Below are 18,163 nucleotides of genomic sequence, written 5' to 3' on the forward strand. Positions count from 1 at the left end.
CATGTTTGGCTTCATGCAGCATTCGAGCTCCCGAGCGACTGTGTCGCTACTTCCCGTCTTACTGGAAGCTCTTGTGAAAGTCCCCATGTGAAGCAAGGAGGCAAGTGAGTTGCTATTAATTGTCCCGGTCTCAAATAGAACAACTCCACCACAGCCCTTGCTCTCGAGTGTAGTTTATCACGGCCCGTCCAATCAGGAATTCCAACCTAGCTCCGCCCGTAGGAACCAATTTGATGGTCTGCCGGGAGCCACTTACACTGGATTGATTAACCTCTCCCCCCCTTCCTGGAAAAAAAACTTGTCGAAAAATCCAACTCGTCTCTCGACATCACTGGTAGTAGTTTTGGGTGGTCTCTCTCAAAGCGCATTTGTTTGACCCTCATTGAACCCGTCCCATGTGCCCAAATTACGGCGGTACGTACATGAAGCCCGGACTGGCCCCCAGAAATTCGCTTTCGACCCTGCGCCGCGCTACAGCGGTAGGCGAGCGTGCCCACTGGCAGGCAGATTGTTCCCTTGCCATTCGTGCACCTACGCAACATAGGTCGCTAACCTGCCCTCCCCGTCATGCAACAACTTCACATTTCCAGCCGATAATCGGCTTGGCAAGGCTCAATGGTCTAGAGGTATGATTCTCGCTTTGGGTGCGAGAGGTCCCGTGTTCGATCCACGGTTGAGCCCCAGCTTTTTTCTTTCTTTGTCTCTCTCGCTGTGACCTAACTGGAGTGTGATGGGTGAATGGATGTATGATTGTGTATAAGAGTTGTGCCGCGATCCGCATGCATGAGGTGGATACGAGGCTGCTGCGGCTGCCTCCCCATTCCGTTGGAGGTCATAGATCCGACGAAAGGACGGGAAGTTAGGTGAAGATCAACAGGCCAGTCGAGATGATTCGGTACCCGGTGATTGTCTACGGAGTACGGGTACCTTTCCCCCCAATCCCTTTTTCTTTTTCTTTTTCTGTCCTTTCCTTTCTTCTTTCGAGTGGTGTAAGCTTCCTCCTCCGCCCAGAACCAGCCTAGCGGCACGCGGGCTGGCTCGAAGGTGGTGTCGGACCCCTGGAGCCCCCTAGCTCCTTGTGGAAATGACGGCATTCCGTCAGATGTCGCGTCGGCGCCAGCGCGTGCTTCATTAGCACAACCTGCATTAGCACAACCTGCACGAGCCAACCCATCAGGGCAATCCTGGATTCTGCGGATGGGATGGGGCGAGAGAGATGACGGCCGGCCCCCGACCCTGCCAGCGCCGAGGTGACGGGCGATGATAGGAACGGATGGGACAAGGTTGGGGCGAAGAGATAGTTTAAAATGAAAAAAACTTGGCCGCATCTGCAGCAAGTAAGCAAAGAAAGCAAGCAAGCAGCCCCCCGAAAAGCAAGGTTTCAGCATCCCGCACTCTGGTCATCCCGTTCATCAAACTTTAGACTCGCATGAGGAGGGAGCTCTTTGCGATACGAGGAACGATGTGCGAAGCTCGGATGACGGAATGCTATGGAGTGCTACGGCAGAGCTCTCTTCTTCTCTGCCCCCCCCCCCCCCCCCCTGGTGGCCGCAGATGGCAAGCAATATTGTCATGTCACATAGTTCAGGCGATGGTAGCGGAGAGAGACAAAGTGACCGTATGCTTCAGCGGCTGGCCCCCATCTCTCTGGTTTTTAACGGATACGATGATGATGATGGGCAAGTTCCTTGGCCAGACGAGGTGCTACTGCAGTCGGCTGCAGAGTTGACGGCGGGGGTGGAGGAGGGGAGATACTCAGCGAGAGGGTGCTGAGCTCGGAAATGTACCCAACACCCGTTGGTCCGTGTTTCACTCACTCACTCGCTCGTTCGTTCATTCATCCATCCATTCATTCATTCATTCATTCATCTCATCCCTTGCCGTGGCGGCTGTGCAGCAGATGTCATCCCTAACCTGCCGCATACGACATGTACGGTGTACCTACCTGTATCCATAGATAGTGTATTTGATCCTAGTGGACCTACCTCCCCGTTGAGTGTCACTTGCCCCCTCCACCAGGCTTTTTCCAGGGCAGTAATACAGCCTTATTGGACCCGAGGTAGCAGCTCTCTTTACAATAGGTACCTGCCGCCTTGTGCAGATACGGTTGTAATATCCCGGTAGGATGGGGGCAGCGACAGACAGAAGGTGCAGCAGGAGCAGCTCTTTCCCTTGAAACCCACTCACTCAATCACTGTCGCTGCTTCCCTTCCTGGTGAATGATGTGCCACCGGCCTAGGCCAGGGCCATGCCATGCCATGCCCATGCCCATGCCCATGGCAGTCACGTTGTGCCACCTTATGCTGTGCTGAGACGACACCACCCCCTTCCCTGGGCGTCTATTTCTATCTCGAGACCCCAGCCAAGCATCGTCACCCGTGTCCTCTTCTCTTTTTGATTCCTCTTCTGTCACTTCGATTTCTCTGACCGACTGACTGACTGCTCTTGCGCTCGTTGCGACCAGTCCTCTACGGAAGGCCCATCTTTTCTCGCCATTAGTAGCTAGCTCTTAACGACAACCACCGCTTACGCTGTCGCACGACACTCTGACACTAACCACCCGCCTCTGAAAACTTACACCCGCGCAATCAGTCACCATGCCTGGAGTTCGTGAGTAACCGCCTTACCCCTGCCCTGTCCGTTGAGGCATCGCGACACAAATCGAACCTTCCACCGACGGAACCACATATGAACTCGCACGACCCCGACTCAGAATGCCGACAAATACTCACTAACACGCTCCTCCTTCCAAATAGCCATCGACGCTCTGGACAATCTCAAGTCCAAGTTCAAGGCCATCTTCAAGAAGAAGAAGGCCGACAAGAAAGCAGACGCCCCTAAGCCCGCCGAGTCCAAGCCCGCCGAGACTCCTGCCGCCACCACTACCCCGGCTACCGAGCCCACCAAGACCGACGCAGCTCCCGCCGCTGCCCCGGCCAGTATGTTCTCCCACCCGGAATTTCCTCACCTTCTCCATGAAGCGCCAACTAACAAACAAATCACAGCCGAACCTGCTGCTCCTGCCCCTGCTCCCGCTGCCGCTGCTGAGCCGGCCAAGGCCCCCGAGCCCGAAGCCAAGAAGGACGATGCCCCGGCCACTACCGAGCCCGCTAAGGCTCCCGAGCCTGGTACGTTGAGACAAACAGCCCAGCTGCTTTGAAATTGCATCAACTGACAATTCATTTCTTAGCTCCTGCCGCCCCCGTTGCTCCTGCAGTAGCCACCGAGGCCCCCAAGGCGCCTGAGCCTGCCAAGACCGAGACTCCCGCTACCGCTGCCCCGGCCGCTGCCCCTGCTGCCGCCCCTGCTGCCGCCCCCACCGAGGCCGCCAAGCCTGAAGAGGAGCCGGCCGAGGAGAAGAAGGAGGCCACCGCCGCTTAGACGGCGCTGCCGAGTGTCTACCATCTCGGCTTCCGAGAAAGTGTCCGAGGGCCGCAGCGGGTGAGCAGACTGAGTCGCAGACTACCTTGCCACCCATCAAGCTGCGGCAGCATATCACGGGGAGGGATGCACGCGAAAGGAAATTGCATGAGTTTCTTGCTTAGATTAGACCTTTTGGTCTAGTATGTTCATTTGCTTAATTGTCGGATACCCATTAGTCTAGTAGTTGAATCAAGCGTGCCTTGTTTACACTGTTCCCAAGGAGTGTAAGCCGCCTGTGCTTTTGAAAGAGCGTACCGTGACTAATCCGTACCAACACAGGTACCTGTATGTAGGCTGCTTTTCTTCTACTGCCAGATTCGCGTGAAGCCAGCAGTGAAAGCAAGACTGGGGAACGCCGGGTGCTTTTTTCTTCAGCGGGAGGCCCTCTGGCGCAACATCCCGGATCAGAACGCAGCAGCAGCTCCGGGCTGCTCGAGATCTTTTACTCAGCCACTACCCCCTTTTTTTGCGCCCCTCACAGATTGATGCTCGCGTTCGTCTCTCCTTAATGGAGCTCAAGCCCCCCCCCCCCCCCCTTCTTTTTGTTCATACAAAGACCGACACCAGCGGAGCCTACAAGTCGTCATCTCATCTCATGCTGCTAAAACCTGCTCACTTGGCCCACGGCGCCTTGGTCAACGTAATCTGCGCATCCCGCCTGCCGGCCCCGCTGCCTTGCCTGGCCTGCTGCGCGCTGGGGGGCATCGGCATCATGCCTGGGCCGGGTGGTGCCCGCGCCGCCGCCGCCGCATACAGCGCGGCGACCTTCTCGTGCACCTACTGCTCGGATGCCCGCCCCCCCCGGGGGTGGGGGAATGGGGCCCGGGGTAACGAGACTTATAATTGAGCGATCGCTCTACGTTCGGACAGTTAGTCACCCACCCCCTTCACACCAACCCAGATGCCTGATTTATCCAGGAGTTATGGATAATGGGTAAGCGTCGTGGTTGCGAACGTCTTCGATCGAGCGTTAGTTGACCCAACATGTTCTGACGGAGGCCCTATTCCGAATTCTCTATCACTCATTTACCCCAGCAAAGAGAGCGCCTGCTATCCTGCGTAGTTCAGTCCGACATGGAACCCGAGTAGATTCCGACGACATCATCTCAGGGAGTTTGATTGAATTATCATTATCCAATCCTTAGATAGCGGGATTCTTCTAGGGACGGTGAAGCGCCCTTGGGGTTTTTTACCATGCACTTTCATACCGAATGGGTAAGCCTGGGGAGACCTTAGCCAAGCGCGCCAGGGGGATCAGGAAGAACGCAGGGCGATCGTCTTCTAAAGTCAATACTATGGCTCCACTTGTTAGCGCATGGCTGAACACGGATGACAGTTGCGCAAGTCCGTAGCTGGGCGTTCCCCATGCAACGAGAACATGCAGAATGCCCCTACTTTCTCTTCAATATTTTATGCTGCTCATTCGCTCCTTTGCTAAATGTCGTTATAATCGCCCAATGCACTCCGCCACATCCTTTAGCGGGGGCGCGGTGGTCGCGGGGTAGTTGTACGAGGGCTGGTTCGCGGAGTGGACCGACTGCGAGACGGGGGCGGCGTCGGGGTCCTGGTCCCAGGCGAAGAGGGAGCCGAAGGTGAAGTGCTGGACGACGGGGAACTTTTGGAGCACCTCTGCGTTGAACATTTTAAGCATGCCCTGGGGGGGATGTCAGCACGCTTCCGTTCCTTGGTACGGCCCCCCCCACCACAGACCAGGATATAGAGAGACTCACCTTGTTGATCTTCCCCCACCCGTCCTTGACGCCCGACACGTCAAAGAGAATGGGGCTGTGCTCCCAAAAGGGGCCCTTCTTCACGTCGTTGATGAAGCCGACGGCGGAGAAGTACATGTTCTCGGACCGCTGGGCCTCGACGACGGCGGGCTTGACGATGTCGCCCGTCTTGGGGGCGCCGCGGACGGAGCCCTCGGTGGGCATGGGGTCGGCGTCCGAGGAGACGGGGCTCGTGAGCTGGGCGGAGCCGAAGATGTAGGGGAGGAAGGAGTGGTCATCGAGGCCCCAGACGCCGTGGGAGCCGGCGGGCTCGAGGGTGTAGGTGAGGATGAGGCGGCGGACGACGCGGAGGTAGGGTTCGATGACGCCGAGGACGATGGTGCGGTCGAGGGCGGCGGTGTCCGGCTCGCCGGGGGCGGGGGAGGTCGGAACGTCGTCGGCGAAGAAGGAGAGCTTGTAGAGGGAGCCGAGGAAGGCGAGGAAGGAGAGCTCGTGGCCGGTGCCGTAGTCGAGGCGCTGCGGGGAGCCGAAGGCGCCGAGGAGGTAGGAGAGGAGCTCGGATGAGGGAGGGTCGGAGACCGGGGCGGTGGGGAAGGCGAGGACGGAGTCGGGGAGGTGCTCGGCCAGCAGGGCGGGGGCGCGTTCGGCGAGGAGCTCGTGCCACTTGCGGAAGGAGACGTTGCCGAAGCGGCGGGGACCCGGGTCGGGGGGCGCGAGGTCGATGAGGGACTCGGCAGCCGCGAGGAGGTTCTGGAGGGCGGCGATGGAGGGCGGGAGGCGGGCCGCGGGCGGTAGCGAGGTCAGCGGGTAGGTCGTGGCGGGGCCGGCGCCGGCGCCGGGCGGGCGGCGCGGGCAAAGGGAGCGATTGAGCTGGAGGAGGAAGAGGAGGATGTCGCGGTAGGCCGTCGTCGTGAGGAAGGTCGAGAGGTCGGCACCGGTGTTGATGCGCTTGGTGGGGGTCTGGAAGCTGCGCGGGGCGCGGGGCAGGGGTTTGATGGAGGGGAAGGCGGGCTGCTGGGGCGTTTGGGACGGCGGCGGCGGCGGTGGTGTCGCCGTCGTCGACGATGCTGGATCCATGGTGTGTGTGCGTGTGTGTGTGCTTTGTTGTGTAGGCCGAGCGGTTGCTATACAAGAATAAGGCGGGATATTTTTTGGTAGGTAAGTAGCTGTAGGTGTGCCAGCTCAGACAGCTCCCGGCGGTCGTGCGGACAGAAAGCTGAGGCATGGAGGGGCAAGTGACGACACAGTGCCTTAGTCAGCGGGCCGGGCCGCGGGGCCATTCTCCTTCCCTCCCCCATTGATTGATTGATTGAAACAGGATGCATCTTCCTCCATTTGCTAGATTGTTCTTGAAGAATCTCGACCTTGGAAACGAGATCCCCAAATGACTCTCGGTCCTAGGCGGCTTTCTCTTGTTTGCATTGTAATCATGTAGTTAAGGGCCTGTCGCAGGGGACGAAGTGGAAAGGGAACCGCGTCTCGGAATGGGCTGTGATTATTGCACGTCTATGCTTAGCTTTTCCTATGTCCAAACCTCGGCCGTGTCTGAGCGCCGTTGACGGGACTCGCACCCTGATTCTATGGATTCTCCTTTTCTATATGTACTTTTCGGCCGAAACCCTCCGTCCGGAAGATCTAGAGAAGCCTAGGTACCTAGTAGAAACTTGAGATAGATGGAAACGAAAAGCCGCAATGACCTGTGTTTCGAAACAGCCATCTGTCATCCCGACGAGGCCGCGCGGCCCTTTGACGGCTGGCCTGCCCATCCGCACGTCTCCGAGTGCGAGCCGGGTCGCAAGTCTCTTTGCCCTGTGTTTCTCACGTTCTCGAACCGTTCATGGCGGGGTTTCTCTCTCCTCTGAAAGGAATGTCTATTTCAGCTTGTCGCTGATGAACTGCTTGATCTGGTCACCGTAGACACTTGGGTATTGCAGATGCGCGACAGGGTCGTTGCCGTTGCAGCAAAATGGATCGGCCTCGTCGCAAAACGACTTGATATTGTCCCCGTTTGGACATTGGAACCCCTGGGGTCGAGGTGCAAACTGGCTTGTGTGTCAACAACAGACCCGCAGTCTACCACTGGACGAACGTGAACTTACACCTTGTGTCTTGCAAGTTCCGACCTCGTAGGGGAGTCCCGCCACGTATCGAGGGTCGCCCATGAAGATGGCCACTTTGACCTGTCCCAAGGCCTCGTTGGAGATGAGCACGTCGGTCCCCTCGACGCCCTCAATGGTGTCTCCGCCGCCGCAGTACGCGTTGTCGATGATTTGGGCTCCCTGACACAAGTCAGCATTTGCATACAGTGCACACGGCCTGGCAACTCACCTGCGAAAATCCCAGCATGACAATCTTCGTCTGGGGGCATTTCTTGTTGAAGTCGTTGACAGCCGTAGCGACAGCCGCGGTCCCGTTCTTCACCGAGTCGGCGTAGCTCACGCCCGAGCAGTCAGCCGCCCCTCCGCAGGCAGGGTACACAATGGGCTCGTTCGTGGCCCCCTGGTTCGCTTTGGTGATATCGCCCACGATTCCAGCTGCGGCTCCGAACCCCGGCGGCGCCGTCGTCTCTCTCGCGCCAAATATGTGTACGGGCGGGCAGTCGTTGCCTTGTCGTCGGCGGAGCTGCTGAAGGGCATGAGGCGAGGCCAGTGCCTGGCCGAAAAGAAGTGCGATCCCCACGCTGAAAAGCATGCCGGGCAATAACCAGACTTCAAGGCGGGGCTGTTGGTAAATATTGGATTCGAAAACGAGTGAACATTAAACCAATCTCGCGGCTGGGCAAGAAACCTGGCATATGTACCTCTGGGAGACGAAGACATGCAACAAAGGGCTGGGGCACCGCCGAATAGCACACTACCACGCCGTGGGGGGGAAAGCCAATGCCTGGTGTATGGTCGAGATGACTGAATCTTACAAGCGGTCAGAAGAAATACACTCTTGCTTTCGAATACCACAGGGTTCATCTGCGGTATGGCGATCGAATCTTTATCCGGCAGGCCGCCTTCCGCCAGCAACTAAGGACGGCATTGCCCTTTTTCTTGGCGTCCTTGTCAAGACTAGCCAAGAAACCAGACGGGACGAAACGAAGACGGCCGCCGCAGACGCTTGGAGGGCATTTCTATGCTCCAGAGTGACGGCATGAAGCTCTGGCTCGGGGAAGCGAGGAAAGCGGATGGGACGTGTCGCAGCATTGGGATGAAAATAGCTATTCCGCATGATGCACGATCGGCACGAAGTTGCCAAGGCAGAAAGGAGCTACGGTATTAAAGACGGGACTGAACAACAAGTAAGAGGACGAAGAGGATACCAGCCCCCGGCAGGTGGTGTGAAACGGGAGTGGGGCTGGATCGCTGTTGTGTTGGAACATGTCGTTGTTTGACATGGACCTCCATGCTCGACATGCCTGTGTGCCTGAGCTGAATGATTTACCGGATAGGCTTTCCTGCCGATTGTGCGCATACCCAGTTTAGGTCTGATGGGTTTGTTGAAAGCGAGACTGTTACGATGCTGAATCCTATCGTCTAGGTACCTAGGCCGATATAACCTTGTTTGGACTTGGGTTAGGTTAGAGTCATTAGCACGTTGCGATGAGCTCCAATCTGACAGAGTCCGAATAGGGTCAAATGATGACCCTGGGTGATGTTGTGTTGCATCTGCAAGACTTCGGCCCAGGCTGGAAACCTGACCAGATGACTTCTAAATTGGCGAGATAGTGGCGGGCGTCGACTTGTTGGTTGTTCGACTGGATTGTCCCGTTTTCATGCTTGCTTCCGGTAAACCTTTCTGGCATAACGTAAATGGACAAAAATTCCCAATCCATGGTATTTGTCTTTTCGGATGCAAAGGCCGATAAGGTGCTTTGTGCATCTTTCCGCAACTCAGAACAAACGTCACGGTGAAGTTGTTTGTAGATTGTGACAGACGAATAGGCACTAAGCTTTCGCCAGTGGCAGCTGCATGCTGACTCAGCCTGGATGGTATGGGGCATCGGTCGGCCCCACCACAGCATCGGGCGCTAGCATGGCGGAGACCTGTGGCGTTTGCTGTCGCGCGCGCGAGAGCTTTGGAGTGGTTTCTCCGTCACTGGACCATCAGCTACGGTAACACAACAATGCGGCGCCAAACGCCTTGAACACCACAAAAGCAGCACTTGCAGCATGGTCTTGAAGTCTTCTCCAGCTATCAAGGTTATTTCGCCCTGCTGGCCTCATTACTTTGGATGTCGCCATGCCGACCTCTTCCAGACCATCTCCACAAACCAGCTTCGACGACGACCCTCCCGGGATCCGGCGTAGCAAGCGCCTGGGTCACGTCGAAATCGAAGATATACGGGACTTTGAAGCCTTGAGAACAAGGAAACGACGACGGACGCGTGAGGACCCCGACGAAGGAGATATCCGAGGTAGCGACGAAGTCGATCAAAACGAAGACGACGATGCCGCCACTTCCACACCTACTGCTGTACCGACGGCGCCCAGAGTAAGCTCGCTCAAGTTACCCGTCTTTCGCTCTAGGTACTCACAGAAATCCAACAGGCTACGGATAGACGCGATCGGCGACAAGTACGGACGAATCTCCGAGTTAACACACTTCGCAAGGCCGTAAACACCACACGGCTTATGGACAGTCGCAGTTCCGAGGTCGCCAAAGCCCCCCGAGCTCCCGATCACATAAGCAGGGACACCACAACGGCGAGTCTTGACAGTAACCTCAGTGAGGCGCGTCCTCCAAGATTCATCTCATTGACCAACAGCGAACATGCTGCCGAGACCGAGCCCGTCGGAGATGTTTACGAGTTCAGGGCCAGCTCGCCAAGGAAACCCAAATCACAGAAAGCTACACCCGCTAGACCCCGAAGCCGCAGGACATATACCCCGCAGGATTTCGAAACCGGCAACGGTCTTTTTGTTCAACAAGAGGCGGACGACGGAGATGAGAGCGACGAAAATGGGAATGAAGGGGATGGGAACGAAAGGGATGAGACCGACGGAGATGAGAATGACGGAGATGAGAACGAAGGGGATGAGAATGACGGAGATGAGAATGACGGAGATGAGAACGAAGGGGATGTGAACGGCCAAGATGAGACCGGCGCAGATGTGCACTTATACGACGACCCTACCATCGTAGGACTACCACCCTCGGCGCAAACAGAAGGCCAGGCCACCGAAGATGCCGTCCATGGGGCGGGGCCGCAATCGAGTGCAGCAACCGAGCAGCTCCAACGCCTTGTTGTCGATATGGGCTCGGCCACTCCCGAGCCCTCAGATGAAGCTGATGAAGGATATCCGGACGATGACCTCATATTCAATGAGCCTACGAGACAAGACCGAGTGGCCACAGCACCAATGAGGTCTTATTCCTTGAAGAGCATTACGGAGCTAATGGGTGGAAACGGCTGGACAAGATCTCGCCAAAAAGTCACGCCCATGACCAACAAAGACCGGCTCTCAAAACGGACACGTCCTCTATGGAAGGATCTTTGCCACCTTGGAGCATTTTGGGAGGGAATGCCACGGGCGCCCCTGTTCGACCAGCAATGCGACTACTTGCATTCGGGCCACGAAGATGCGACACGTGCGCGGCAGACCATCAGGAACGTGGACAGTCTCGTCAGCGTGCTAGCCCATAAAGCGAAGAAACCCAGCCGTGGAGAGGAATCACACATGCCGCCCCCACGGTTTGTGGTCGACCTTTATGAGAGCATCGTTCCACTTCTCGTCGACATACTCGGGATCGTGTTCCACAAGGGGGCAGAAACCGAGGGGTCGTGGTACACCGGGAGGTTCACCAAAATATCGTTGCAGATAATGCAGAGATTGGTCGCCTGGATCCATAGGCTGTACGAGGCAATGCAGGCGAGCCTAGCAAGAAGAAGGCTGATGGAGCAGTCGCTATCGAAAAGGACCAGCCGAGAAAAGTTGGGCGAGTATCTGCGAGGCTTCGAGTCTGAACTTGAACAAATATGGGAGAAGACAGATGAGATCATCGAGCGGCAACAGCTTTATGAGCAGAAGTTGCTGAAGCTGAAGGCCAGAAAGGAACGGGAGCAGCGCGAGTTGGAGGAAGCGAGACGACGGCAACGGGAGGTTTGCGATAGGCGCTTGCATGAGCGTCTGAGACGCGATGCCGTCCAACCGTCACAGATGGAGGCATATCCCTCGCAGTATCCCTCTCGGTCGGTGCACTCTTCGCAGCTGCAGTCTTCCCAGCGGACAAGTCGCGGGACACAACAAGCAGCGCCGGCCCGGATCGCGCCAAGGGACCGCGGAGAGACGGCCATCGTCGGACCCAGCAAACCGTGGCCCGAAGACGACGCTAAGAAGCTCTTGCAAATACTGACGACGAGGCCGTGGACGGAGATGGAGTCCCTGGTGTGGGAGTTCGAGCGTAGCGAGGAAGACGTCCAGGCCATGGTGGAGTTGCTGAAGCGGAGTGCCAGGACGTACGCCGCGTCCAAGGGCAAGACGGTTCCGGCGTTCGCCGCCAACTGAGAGAGCACAGGCGTGCCGCGTCGTCTGCGGTGCGTTTGTTATTGTTAGTTGCGAGGGTCGTTGTTTTCATGATACCCAAGCGTGTCTTTGCTGCAGAGTTCGGGATCGGTGTTCTATGGTATTGTTCGGGCACGGAGGTGCATAGACCTTGGTGCCTATGGGAAAGTTTGGGGAATCGGAAAGGAATTCATTGTCGATCATACCGTATATCATTACCCCGTCACCTGACGACCCGTGAACCCGAGCCTAACCAGCCTCCATCGGGTGAGAAGACTATTCAAGCTTCTCCTTCCAAGCGAAATACTGGTACGGGATGTAAATCGCGGCCACCGCCGCCAGAAACGCCGCCAGCCCGAAACCAGATGAATCGTCCGCCTTCAGCGCCAAATAAGCGCCCATGATTGCACCGATCAACACGATCACCGCCAGAATAGGGAACAGGAACTGGCCCCAGTTGAAGCACTCGTTGACCCGTATGCCCCATCCGATGACCGGCTTCCCGTAGACCCCCGCCTCGCGACGCAGGGGATACCGGAGCTTCTTCGGGAACGTCATGATCCAGTACTTGTCGCTGTGTCGGCCGGGCCGCGTGAGGTGCCACAGCGGGATGGACGCGAGCGCCACGTCGGCCATTGGCACCGGCTCGTATAGATAGTTCCCGACCTTCACCTCGGAGCACGGGGGGAACTCTCCGCACTTGAAGTGGTTCGGCACGATGGCCTCTCCAACCGGCACGAGTTGAACCTTTTTTTTTTTTCCGCCGAGTTAGCGGACGTGTCCTGTCTATGGGTGTCCAAGGACAACAGTAGAGAATAGTTACCCGGACGAAATCGCCAGTATTCATCTTGAACAAGCTGATATCAGACAACGATCGAAACAACCGGGAAATCCATTTCAGCCAGCTAGGCGTCCTTTGTTCAATAAAGTCTGATACGCTGCTCATCACAGTAGCGATTGATAAAGGAACAAGAAAGGACGTCTTCCAGGTTGCCCCCTCCCGTATCATTCGGTAATTTTTCCAGATTTCCCGGCAAAGGTACTGGTCATTTTCGAAAGAACTGCGCTCGATGTGAACCAATATCGGGAGGCTCTTCTGGTTGATGCACACCAGCAGGTACTGGAAACCCGACGGCTCTTCCTGCAGGGTTGGTTCCTCTGACCACGACGAGGTCGACGACGTCGAGGGCCGCGTTTCGGATGAAGAGCTCCCGAGCTCGGAGCTCTGTAGCGAAGTGGTAGACGGGCTTCTCCCGGACCGGAGATGCGCTGGGGGAGGCAGGGAGAGGCCTCTCGGAGCGTCTGTTGTCGAGTCTTGGGCGGCGGCGGCAAAGCTAGCCAGCCCATCTCTGGCCAGCCGCTCGCGAAACCGTCCTACTCCGCCTGGACTTAGCTCCCTGACATCTAGAAACATGTTATCTCCACATTCCTGTAGAAAACGCCAGCCCAGGTTTCTTACGGAGCAGGGGGGGGGGGGGGGGGGGGGGGCAGCCACTTACACAGATGTACCTGACTCTCTGATTGCCAGGCTTCGGGGGAGAACAAAGGTCAAAAATCCAAGCCGACAACCTCGCTCCCCAACGCAAGACCTTTGGTCGTTCAAGCGACTTAGCAACCTCCACCAGCGACGTCTCCTCTACTCGCTCGCGGCCGGGGTCGAGAAAGTTTTGAAACTCGGCTTTGAACCGAGCCAGTGGCACGCCAGAGACGAAGAAGCTCCTGGTCTCCTCGAGATCGACGAGGGCGCTGATGCTGTGGTGGTCCTCCTCCTCATCCATGGAGCTTTCGTCATCGGAATCCGGTGCGGTCTCCATGGCGTCTGCAGGGAGGCCCTTCGAAGTGGTTTCGACGTTGTTGAGGTAGCGCTCCAGCGTCAGGTCTCGCTCTTCGTCCTGGGGCAATGCCGCGTGCGCTCTTTCCCGCTTCGTCTTGTCGTGCGACTGTAGCTGCTCCAGGACCCTCCTTGAGATGAGATGCCTGTGACTTCGCGGCCTGAGAAATTCGATAACTGCCCTCTGTTTCTGATTTGTAGTCTGTGAGCGCAGATACAGGTAGTATTTCTTGAGCAAGCGTCTGTGGTTCCCGAGGAACCGGTAATCTTCCAGGCGTTGGGCCGCGTCTAGATACAGGGGGGTCAAGTCCGGGTCCTCGGCCAACACTTCGGCCAGATAGCTGACCGCAGCTGTTGTGACGGCCCAATGGTCAGTTGCTGACCCGTCTTGGGATTGGATGTCTTCTGGTTCCGAAGCCAGGGACCTGATATCACCGGTATCGCCAGGGCGGTTGTCAGTGGTCTCCGTGTGGCGGTAGAAGTCCTTGATCTTCTGCTTGCGTACATCGGTGTCGCTTGTATGATTCGTTTCTTCTTCGAGCGATGATAGCTTCGTAGATGCGAGCTCCTCGCTGAATAGCCGACTGCCTCTACTAGAGCTGGCGTCACTTTCGGAATCGCTGGAAGTTATACGCCTCGGGTTTTCCAGTCTCGCCAACTTCGGGTTGAGTTGGCGATACAAGTGAACCCTCGGGCGGGTCAGAGGAAGCCGGAGCTTCGGGAACGGAAATGCCATGGTCTCTCTGTCGATCCGCACGGCTGGCGTCCAAGCGGTCAAGGAATTCTTCGATTGAGATCTTCTTTCCGAGCATATACCGAGCAGCCCAGGCGATTGCGAGTGGTTCATACTCAAGTCGGACACAGAGAGCCGCAATGTTTCCAAAATGAGCTTCGGTTCCGACCAGCTCTTGAACCAGCTGCTGCGCTTCACTCTCGCTCATCTTACCAACTTCAAGAATGGGCCCTCCTTGCGCAAGGCCCCACGCTGTCCGCTCATTCCTGGTTGTGAAGAGAACCGATCCATGACGATATTCGGGTATGTAATATCTTATTTCAGCTTGAGCCACTTGACGTTTATTGGTGATGCGTTTCCAAGGCTGTGATAAAAACGACACCGTGCGCTCAACATCGTCAATGACCATCAGCCACTGGACTCGATGCTCTTGCTCCAGCCAAGTCTTCACCACTAGCCGAGTGCGTCCAGAACAGGCTTGCGAATCAATATGAGCATAGAGGCAAAGAATGGTGATGACAATTGGAGCGCTCTGTTTGGGATACAAGGCTGCGCCTCTGCGAATATCAGGCAGGCATATCATGTGCAAAATTGATTGGTTCGTACACAAATCGTGCCTCTCACGAGTACTTCCTCCCTGACTGGCCATATAAAGGTGGTGTCATCATTCTTTCAGCTACATGTCAAAGATTCAACACCATATTGTCTGAAACGACGCATCTCATTATCGGACCCAACGATGGCAGCGACTGAACTGGATGAGGCTCTATCAAGTTTTCAACGAGCCTCAACCCAGAATCGAAAACAAGCAACTCTACTAGTGATTGAGCGACTTGAGTCCCAAGAGGCAGCAGTAAGCACTCAAGGAGGGGCAGGCTGCGCGCGGGCATCATAAGGTTGGTACTTGTCAGAGGATTATACGGCAAGCAACTGCCAACTGGACCCGAGCACCGAGGATTCACAGCTTCGGAAAGCTGGACGTTGCCTTTGTATGTAATAAGCTTTTTGACATGCTGTTATCGGCATATCGGGCATGCCAGTGCCATCAGACAGTGGCTTTCGCACCCCAGGCTAGTTGAAAATCCTAATCCGCCTAGACTTCTGCGCAGGGTTTCCGCTCGCATCGTCGACTTACTCGGCAATGATGACTCGAGCTCGGTGGTTCCTACAGCAGTTCAAAACCAACCGGGCCGTAATCCTATGTAATTGGAATGGCCTGCGGCAATGATCAAAGTCCCGATCGTCACATGACATGAAGGGACGCGGACAGGAGGGAATTGGCATTGCGGCGGCCTACGATGCATTTCCTCATTCATTCGAGGGCATCACAGAAGGCCATCACGATGCGACGCTGGCACGATGCCGAACGCCGGTCTTGGCGGGACGGCGAATCTTAACACGGCCTATAGGAGGGGCCGGAAACGGGCCCTGCAAAGGGACTTTGTGGAAGAGATAAATGGCCTGTGTTTGCATACCTACTCCTAGTGGCTTGTTTTTGTTTTATTTCCACGTGGCCCTCGACTGATCCTGGCACTGCACACCAAAGGTGGGTCAAAATGAGTGTGTATGATCTAAGTTGCTCTGTCCTATGGTCTGCCTGTCGTGGGCCCTTTTGGCCCTGAAGTACGTACTGAGTACGGTACGTACTGTACGTAGTGGCTATGGCAGATCCCGTCCGTGTCATGGACAGCAGCAAGAGTGATACGGTACGTAGAGGGGGGCGGCGCATAGCGGGCGGCGCACAGAGGCACGCGCGCGCGCGCGCTCTCTCTCCCTCCCTTACTACGTACTCTCGATGAGATCTGATGGCGAGCCCGTCTCTCGGCGTAGCTGTGCATCTGGGTCGAGGAAAAACGGCCGTGTCTTGGTGATGGAGAAAGCTCACGGAAAACAACTGCCGAGAATGCTTTGGCTTGGGGAGGTTATGACGCCACGTAGGTGACACTGGATCTGTTGGTTTTTTGGAGGGGTGGGCGAGGGACAAGGGTGTACGCTGGTCGTGGGACTTCGGCAGATGGATATGGGAAGGAATTTGGAACGGGGAGAGTAAGGGTCGGTCCCTGGACGGCCTTACTCTGTTGCTGACTTGGTTTCCGACGGAGAGACCAGTCGGCAGTTCCGGCTCAGGACGAAAGGAAGATCAGAAGGGCCTGACTCGACAGAATACGATTGCGCTTGACCGCAAAAGAGAGAGAGAGAGAGAGAGAGAGACAAGCCCGGCAGACTAGACGGCTGGCTTGGCTTAGTGATGCTGGATTCCCAGAGGCCTGGGTTTATCTGCTGGTTGCTATTGGAAGACGACGGGATTTGCCGAAATGGCCCAGAGTCCAGAGAGACTCGGGGTTTCTCAAGAGAGTCTATTGACTGGTGAGCGAGCCTTTTCAACCCGTTCTGAGAGCGTGGGCGAAGGTCAAACACAACTGCCGTGTCGCCCGCATGTCATAGCCAAGAACTCATGCCTGTTTCCAGTCTCCAGTTTCCAGCTTTCTATGGGGTTTCCCTGCCGATCAAGTACACACGGTAAATGCTGTGTATGTGTGTACTCCGTTTTTGTACTATACAGTACCTACATACGTACATACATACATACATACATACCTACACACATACATACTACCCCGATGGCGCGTCGATCCAAGGGTTGCATCTTCCCGACTCCCGTGGATTGTTCCGTGATGCTTGTTTCCTTTGCCCGAGGCTCATTGGCGTCGTGACACCAGCTTTTGCTCCTTTCGGCCAACAACGACCGGACCGCACTTGGGACGAAATGCATCTGCCGAAGATGATTACGGAGTATCCGTACACTACCGGTAGGTAATACCGTACGGATAGGTAGTTACGAGCGGGACGATAAATCGTCCCGCCTAACCGGAAGTATCCTACCCTGCCCAGCTCTCCCCACTTCCCAGCGCCATCCGGGGTCGGCATTGGCGATGGATGTGTCCATGTCTGTGCATGCAGCCGACATGAAGCGTTGTTCATTTCCCCTTCGGCAGGCAACTCGGCTGCTGTGCAAAGCTCTCCCCCTCGATCCATCCATCCAGCTCGCTCCGCAAGGGATGATGGCAAACCAGCCGATGCGTCCAGCTGCGTGTCTGGTGGATAACCGAGGTACTGTACGGATACGTTGCCAGGAGTTAGTATCCGTACCGAGTATCCGTATCCGTACACCGTAGACAAACCATCACACACATCACCCCCCTCGGCTCAGTCCCCGGAAACCTTCCCGACCCCCCTTCTCTCTTCCCCTCCCAAGGATTCTTCCCCATCCGTACCCCAACATCTCCTCACTCGCTCCCTATCTGGCCGAGTGACCTCCCAAAGTTCCCGAGTCTGTAGTCAAGGCGACCATTGGGGGGAATACCTGACCTGACCTGACCATTAGTGGGGCAAAAGTACCGTACACGCACTAAGCCAAGTAGGGTTGGTGGATAGGGTCGGCTAGGGTTCGGTTAGGGTTGGGGTTAGGATTTGAGTTAGGGATTGGTTCGGGTAATGGAATATGGTATTAATTCGGGCAGGCCCACACCCTGGTCATGTTATCAGCAATGGTCAGGTCAGGTCAGATACCCCCCACAATGGTCGCCTTACATGTACGGTAGTCTCAAAGTTCCCAGTGTCATTCTGCAAGCTTCTGAGTGGCCAGCCGCCCTCTCCCCCCGTCCCCTACGGTACCTGAGGCCATACCACCAAGGCGACTGTGGCATTCCATCCGCTCATCTTGTTGGAACCATGACGCACTGGGCACTGAGCACTGTGGTAACGGAATCTCTGTGCCTCTAGCGGCGATTGTGACAACTAAAACTAGTTAGTGTACGGATTCTTTTCCGGGCCCAGCTAAAGAACAAGTAGGTAGTAGCAAGCCATCCAACGTCTTGTCCAGGCTCGCGGGTTCTGGCAGTGACGATCCCGACATCCAGGACCATCACTCGTATTGCCACCATCCCAGCCTCTC

At 56.3% G+C, this 18,163-nt stretch overlaps 6 protein-coding genes and 1 non-coding gene across 7 annotated transcripts; 4 read left to right on the top strand and 3 right to left on the bottom strand.

Annotated features, from left to right (window-relative positions):
* The first annotated feature begins 609 nt into the window (after positions 1 to 609).
* On the top strand, positions 610 to 681 carry GLRG_13237. The gene has a single exon. It is a non-coding gene; the product is annotated as a tRNA-Pro (tRNA).
* Positions 682 to 2,597: 1,916 nt separating this feature from the next.
* GLRG_09575 (uncharacterized protein) lies at positions 2,598 to 3,381 on the top strand (the record flags this gene model as incomplete). The annotated part of the gene is made up of 4 exons (XM_008100260.1): positions 2,598 to 2,610; positions 2,757 to 2,939; positions 3,006 to 3,128; positions 3,191 to 3,381. The coding sequence occupies 4 exons, from the start codon at positions 2,598 to 2,600 to the stop codon at positions 3,379 to 3,381; spliced, it is 510 nt and encodes a 169-aa protein (XP_008098451.1).
* A 637-nt stretch (positions 3,382 to 4,018) lies between these two features.
* GLRG_09576 (uncharacterized protein) lies at positions 4,019 to 4,270 on the top strand (the record flags this gene model as incomplete). Its single annotated transcript, XM_008100261.1, has 1 exon — positions 4,019 to 4,270. The coding sequence occupies one exon, from the start codon at positions 4,019 to 4,021 to the stop codon at positions 4,268 to 4,270; it is 252 nt and encodes an 83-aa protein (XP_008098452.1).
* Positions 4,271 to 4,867: 597 nt separating this feature from the next.
* On the bottom strand, positions 4,868 to 6,230 carry GLRG_09577 (phosphotyrosyl phosphate activator protein; the record flags this gene model as incomplete). The annotated part of the gene is made up of 2 exons (XM_008100262.1): positions 4,868 to 5,077; positions 5,154 to 6,230. 2 exons carry the CDS (start codon positions 6,228 to 6,230, stop codon positions 4,868 to 4,870), a joined length of 1,287 nt encoding a protein of 428 aa, XP_008098453.1.
* Positions 6,231 to 7,024: 794 nt separating this feature from the next.
* On the bottom strand, positions 7,025 to 7,972 carry GLRG_09578 (cutinase; the record flags this gene model as incomplete). The annotated part of the gene is made up of 4 exons (XM_008100263.1): positions 7,025 to 7,195; positions 7,253 to 7,432; positions 7,482 to 7,861; positions 7,954 to 7,972. The coding sequence occupies 4 exons, from the start codon at positions 7,970 to 7,972 to the stop codon at positions 7,025 to 7,027; spliced, it is 750 nt and encodes a 249-aa protein (XP_008098454.1).
* A 1,408-nt stretch (positions 7,973 to 9,380) lies between these two features.
* On the top strand, positions 9,381 to 11,647 carry GLRG_09579 (uncharacterized protein; the record flags this gene model as incomplete). The annotated part of the gene is made up of 2 exons (XM_008100264.1): positions 9,381 to 9,632; positions 9,689 to 11,647. The coding sequence occupies 2 exons, from the start codon at positions 9,381 to 9,383 to the stop codon at positions 11,645 to 11,647; spliced, it is 2,211 nt and encodes a 736-aa protein (XP_008098455.1).
* A 273-nt stretch (positions 11,648 to 11,920) lies between these two features.
* GLRG_09580 (uncharacterized protein) lies at positions 11,921 to 14,322 on the bottom strand (the record flags this gene model as incomplete). The annotated part of the gene is made up of 2 exons (XM_008100265.1): positions 11,921 to 12,391; positions 13,144 to 14,322. 2 exons carry the CDS (start codon positions 14,320 to 14,322, stop codon positions 11,921 to 11,923), a joined length of 1,650 nt encoding a protein of 549 aa, XP_008098456.1.
* Between the last annotated feature and the right edge of the window lie 3,841 nt (positions 14,323 to 18,163).

The sequence above is a fragment of the Colletotrichum graminicola genome (assembly GCF_000149035.1).
Source record: "Colletotrichum graminicola M1.001 genomic scaffold supercont1.50, whole genome shotgun sequence".
Taxonomy (NCBI): Eukaryota; Fungi; Ascomycota; class Sordariomycetes; order Glomerellales; family Glomerellaceae; genus Colletotrichum; species Colletotrichum graminicola.